At 38.9% G+C, this 6,724-nt stretch overlaps 1 protein-coding gene across 1 annotated transcript; it reads right to left on the bottom strand.

Moving 5' to 3' along the window:
- Nucleotides 1-2,208: 2,208 nt before the first annotated feature.
- LOC133785316 (uncharacterized) lies at nucleotides 2,209-3,570 on the bottom strand. The gene has a single exon (XM_062224564.1). The coding sequence runs from the start codon at nucleotides 3,568-3,570 to the stop codon at nucleotides 2,209-2,211; it is 1,362 nt and encodes a 453-aa protein (XP_062080548.1).
- Between the last annotated feature and the right edge of the window lie 3,154 nt (nucleotides 3,571-6,724).

Here is a 6,724-nt window from a genome sequence, read left to right as displayed (position 1 = left end):
CTCACTGAATTCTTTAAAACACTGCTTTATAATCTGAACTGAAGTACTATGACCTTTGCAAAATATCACAAGATCGTCCGCAAAACAAAGGCTCACTAGATTCAATCTCCTGCACCGAGGGTGAAACTTAAATTCCCTGTTTTGAGTGGCTCGAATGAGCATCCTAGTGAAGAACTCCATAACTAGAACAAATAAGAGAGGGGAGATTGGATCCCCTTGCTTCAGCCCCCTCCTACCCGTAAAACAGCCCTGAACTCTACCATTAATCAAAATAGAATAAGAAGCATCTCTTAAACACACCATAATCCAGTTAATAAACTGCTTCGGGAAACAAAAACCAGTAAGAATCGCCTCTAAATAATGCCAATCAATGGAGTAATAAGCCTTGCTGAGATCAACCTTCATCACACATTTAGGGGAAATATGTTTTCTCTTATACCCCTTAAGGATATCCTGAAAAATAAGAATGTTATGCGCTAAAAGCCTATCCTTAATGAACGCCCCTTGATTTTGATGAACAAGAAGAGGAAGTACCCTTTTGAGTCTCTCACACATCATCTTAGAAATACATTTATACAATGTATTGCAGCAAGCAATGGGCCTATACTCCACAGCCTTAGTCGGATTAGCAATTTTAGGGATCAATGACAACAAAGCATTATTCAGATTTTTAGGAAGAATACCTTGCTGAAAGAAACCCAAAACAGCCTCTGAAACGTCATCACCAATCTCATTCCACAAAGCTTTAAAGAAACCCGACCCATATCCATCCAGTCCCGGACTCTTTATAGTTCCTATGCTAAACATAGCATTTCTAACATCCTTCTTGGTAAACGGTTTAACTAAAGCCAGTTGATGCTCTAAAGAAAGGATATTACCATGAACAAAACAATCCATGTGAATAGATCCCGAAGCCTTACTTTGACTGCCCAAAACACTTCTAAAATGATGTAAGAAATGATCCACCACCTCCTCATACTTCTCAACTAGCTGACCATTGTCAGAAACATAAGAGGCAATTCTATTTATTTCCTTCCTCTGCTTCAAACAAGCATGGAAATACGCTGTATTATCGTCCCCAAATTTGAGCCAATTAACTTTACTTTTTTGCCTCAAAAAACTATCATAAAATCTGGAACTCTGAACCAGAGACTCAAGCACCAGCTTTTCCTCAGCCTGAAACACTGAAGAAAAAGGATCCTGTTGGAGGTTACCTTGGGCCTGGTTATACAACACTTTAGCCATCTGGAAATTTCTCTCAACATCACCAAATTCAGACTTATTAAACCTCCTTAAGACATAGCTAAGTCTCTTAAGTTTCATTAAAACACCAGTAAAACCTCCAACAGCTACTGGTTTTTGCCAACTTTGCAAAACAGTAGACTTAAATTTATTATGATCCACCCACATGTTATAAAATCTAAAAGGCTTGAACCCAGTGATTACCTCCTGAAACAACTTAATAATGCAATAGCAGTGATCTGATAGAGTGTCCCACTGTTTGACAGCCACTGAAGCAGGAAAGAGGTCTATCCACTCCTCATTTTTAAAAACCCGATCTATTTTGGAATAAATCCTAGCACCATCTGTTTGGTTATTAGTCCAAGTATATTGAGAACCAATTGAGCCAAGCTCATCAGCTAACCCATGACCACGCCATCTCTGAGCATCAACAAACTCAGCAGAAGTAACTGGCCGACCCCCTCTTCTGTCATCAAACTCAAAAACAGTGTTGAAGTCTCCAGCCAACAACCAGGGAGCAACAGGGAAACTAAGGCAAGATAAGTCATGCCACATCTGAGCTCTTTCATTGACCATGTTTCGCCCATAAGCAAATGTCACACAGTACTCCCTCTTAGAATGATTTTCCTTGATAACAGTATGAACAATTTGATCACTCTCTTGAATAATATCTACACAAAGCATACTACTCCTCCACACCAGCAAGATTCTACCCTCACAAAGAGAACCCTTAAAATAATTCCAACCATAAAAAAACCTACTCATCATATCTTCCACTTTCTCACCTCTTAACTTGGTTTCAAGAAAAGCACCCAAACCAATCTTATTAATTCGACAAAAAACACTAAGGGATCTCTGTTTTTCCCTCTTATTCAAACCACGAACATTCCAGCTAAGAATTTGGAACTCCCCCATCAGATTTTTTGTTTGCAATCAGAGCCAAATTCGCATCCTCCCCATTCTTATCTAGTAAGACAGTATAAGCGTTTTTACCCTGTTTTGAGCCTTATGAGCCAGCGATTTCTTCCCCCCAACTTTCCTAGGAGTAATCCATTCTCCTTCTGTTTCTTCCATACTAGTTGAACCACGGTCAACAGACCCCTGGTCTCCCTTGGAAACTTGGTTAAAATCAACCACACCAGTCTCTGTACTTGTCTGAACTTGTGAAACCTTCAGGGCCTTGTCATTCAAAGTAGTCTTGTCCCCCTCTCCTGTACCTGGCTCTGAAGAACTAGCCACCTTATGTAACTCAGAATTGCTCCTTTTAGTCTCCTCCAACGAGTTATCCAATTTGGTTCCATTAACTAACTGATCTTTTGGTCTCCAAACTACTTCTTTTTTCTTATTACATAAAGATTCAGTATGACCAAACACCTTGCAAAGCTTACATTGTGTGGGCAGCCACTCAAACTCAACAAATTGTTCCATTAATTGTCCTCTTTCATTCAAGAACTGAATGGATTTCGGAACCTCATCAGCTATGTCAATATCAACTAAAACTCTTGCAAATTGCATCATAGACCTATCCATTGTAACCTTATCCACCATGATTGGTTTGCCAAGAGTACTAACTAAAGCACTAAGGCATTTGGTTCCCCAATACTGTAACCCTAAACCGGGCAACCTCACCCAAACTAGGACCGATTTAATCATCCTCAAATGATCTAATTCAGTTGTCCATGGCCTAACAATGACTGGTTTTCTATCAAAGTGCAAAACTCCATTTTCTAGCACCAGATCTCTAGTCGTTTCGTCCCTGAACTTAACCAACGTATGGCCAGCATTTAATCTCGCTATTCTCTCTATACCCAGTTTTCCCCACATTCTCTTGATGAAACCCTCAAAAACTGTGAACGGGGGGTTAGCACCCAAAACCGTACACACTACAGCAGAATTCCAAATAGATGTTTCAACAGCGATTTCTTCTAAATCCACCTGAGCAATCCGATGACCATCCTGAACTAATGGCTCCTCAAATTGTAAACGAGCACCCCCTTGGTTCGGCAACAGATCTTTGAATGATGCCCACTTATCCTTAGCTTGATTAGCGTAATCATTAAGATCTTCCTCTTGCTCACTCCATCTCAAACTAGTCTGGGCCAAATCCACCCTATCCCTAATCAATTCACCTTTCACCGACCCTCCAATCTCTGGAAATTCTGCCATCGAGTCCTTGAAAACGTCCTCCATCTCAGTTGAAGGAGCGTCATCGTCAACTACAGCCGATTCACCACCCGTTCCCACATGTCTACTCGCATCTCTATCCTTGTCCACATTGCTATTGTCGATTGAATCTGGCTTCTGGTGTACTCTCTTACGTCTCGCCATGGAGCAGCTTAGAGAGAAACCTCACGCCATCAATTGTACTTAATCCCTTTTTGCCTGTCTTTACCCAAAATTATTAACAAGACTTTCACAACAAAACCTAATCTACCCTTTCGATCAGCATATTCAGCTCTATGTCAGAACCCTCGTCTGGCTGCTCAGGATCCTCCTCCGAATATACTGCCTTGCCTCAAGGTATACGATCAACTATGGAGATAGGCCAATCCATGGCCCAAATGCTAGCTCGATCTCCACACGGAAGTCATCCCACGTGTCACGAACCAGCCGCCAACGTCTGTGACGAAACCATATCCGTGCCGAGCCTCTCAGACAAGTGCCGCATCTCGCACTCTCCGTCACTTGCGTGTGTTGGCCCTATCAAAGACTTCTATCATGTAATGTGTCCATTTCCAAATGACACGTCGATGTCATTGATCGTACTCGAAGCATCGAGGATTTTCATCGTTAAAGAGTCTATAGTAATCGATCCTAGGCGTAAGGATCATGGGTAGGCTCTCTATCACAGGGTCACCTTTCTTAGGTATATCAACCATAACCTACAATTTATAGAATCGAGGTAAATAAAAGAAAACAAAGGAGATAGATATGAAAAGACAATACTAACAGTGAGTGCCGCTCTATCTTGCAGAATGTAAATGTGGGTTTGTCTATAGAATTGACTCAACTTGAGCTCTAATACCACTTCTAACGACCCTCAAAACATACAAGACCAAATCATTCAAAAATTTAAAACTTTTTCCTTTTAACTCATTGTACCGAAAATCCATATAAATATTTTTTAAAAGATCGTGTGCGCACACATTTAGTCTAGCAAATAGAATTACAACTATTCTTTTACAGAGTTAAAGCAAAACAAATGCCTTAAAAGAAATAGCAAGCTCCCAACATTTCTTTTCAAAATGGTGTTCCATCAAAAACCTCCCCAGGTCGGGCCACATGTACATATCCACAAGCAGACTCTGGCGCTCACTGCTCCACTTTGCTTTTGCACTTACCTACAACATGAAACAACAAGGTAAGCGAAAACGCTTAGTAAGAATAGTCTTGCATACAAATATACTAAACCCTATAATGGGTTGCCCTAAGGTAGTTATCGCCATCCTTCATTAGGGTATTGGATAAATCCCAACCCTATCATACAATCCTCAAACAATACCTAAAAACAGAATCAAATACTTTGATTGTACCTAGCAAACAACGTTACACATATCATGATAACCTGCACTCAGAAAATCCCAGAACATTCAAGATATATAACACATATCATAACTAATCAATGAATCAACAGTAAGGGATCTGGGCCTAAACCCGGTTCCAACATTTATGTCTTGGCTCCAACCTGGACTATATTACCATTGTCCTGGCTCCAACCCAGACTATGTTTTTACCAGGTCCTGGACCCAACCTAGACCATGTTACCATTGCCCTGGCTCCAACCCGGACTATGCTACCATTGTCTTGGCTTCAACCCAGACTATTTTACCATTGTCTTGGCTCAAACCCAGACTATATACTTACCATGTCTTGGCTCCAACCTAGACTATTTTATGTTAGGGTTCTGGCTCCAACCTGAACCTACTTACCATTTAGCCACAGAATGCCAAAGCATTGTAAGATTAGGAAATAAGCATACATTGGTCTTAATGACCCAAACAAATCTAGTGTAATCTACTACTACAATCACACACTAGTATATTCATGTTGTAGCTAGCTGGATCTTTAACACCGCTATTCATTTTTCCTTTTCGCGATTACTGTAATTAATAAAGTGTACTCAGATTAAACTATGACATACTCTTATAGCTAATATTATATGGTAGCTACATGCAATAATGTTCTCATAGAGACTCTATACTTAAGCCTCTTATACACCTTATAGTGTATAAGGTCAGATTTCGTTTCAGTCTTTACAGTAACATGAGAAAATCGGTCTTACTGCAACATGCTCTTCGTGTCGTGCATCTTAATATTCTTTAACTAGAGAACTCTCTTATCGGATAACTCGTATTTTGGTTTTTGAAAAAAAAAAGTTTCTACTCAACTCCTATCTTTAGAAAAATACCAACTTGTCGTCCTCTCACGAAAGTTTATCGTTTTCTATCATTTACCAAAATACTGCTTTTTGACCCTTTACATATGACATATGACAATGTTATCCCGTTCTCTTAAAGATTCTACAAAAACCCAACACCCATTCTTACCATTTTTATCCATAACCTAGGATCTCTTTTTGTGTTATTTTTGAAAAGAAGGGCAATTGGACCCTTAACTTAAAAAATGGTAAAAATCAAATTTTAATTTCACTCAAGCTGATTTGGGATTGGTTAAGTCTCCAAATCCTTAGTTTTCTTTACAAATAATTATTTCTTTTAATTTCCAAAACTTTACTTCCACCATTTAATTTAAGGGGTAAAATCTCCTTTTTAAACTTTTGCCCTAAGTTGAGTTTTGGGAAAAAACCTTAAACTATCGTTCATGTGTTCTGTGTCATAAGGACGGGAGCTAGGCGAAAGCCTTGCGTCAAAATTTGTTTTAGGTTAAGAGAACTAACCTCCCAAAAAACATTTTAAGTTAAGGTTCGAAATTACTACCTTTCAGTTTTTAGGGAAAACTTAGAAAATTATTTCTCTTAAACCGTGATACATTTTCTTCTAAAAATTTACAGAATTCCTTATACATATCGTAACTAATTCCTCTAAAAATTTCATAATTTTTGGGATGGTAAAACTCATTCAAATTTGTAAAGAAATCCGGGCAGTGTTTGTTGAAAATTTACTTCTCTTACACAGTAGCCCAATTCTTCCTAAACTTTTACAGGTATTGTTGACCTTGATTTTGGTCAACTGACACGGAGTCAGAAATGCTTGATGCGGACAGATATGTTGAAATGAGAATGATGACAAAAACAATAAAACACACAGGAATTTATAGTGGTTCGGCCCCAGAATCTGGTAATAACCTACGTCCACTTGAACTGTTATTGATATAATAGCTCAAAGGAGTGATCAAAGAACTAGGGTTCAATGAGTTTCACCAACCTTTGAAGAACAAAACAATATATCAAATATTATAGCTCTAATACACTCGTAAAACTCTAATCTCAGATAATTAGAAAGCCAAAAAAGTCTCCTCCCTT

This window comes from Humulus lupulus, chromosome 6 (genome assembly GCF_963169125.1).
Source record: "Humulus lupulus chromosome 6, drHumLupu1.1, whole genome shotgun sequence".
Classification (NCBI taxonomy): Eukaryota; Viridiplantae; Streptophyta; class Magnoliopsida; order Rosales; family Cannabaceae; genus Humulus; species Humulus lupulus.
The sequence above is the reverse complement of the archived record's forward strand: the minus strand, read 5'-3'. Positions and strand labels throughout refer to the sequence as shown.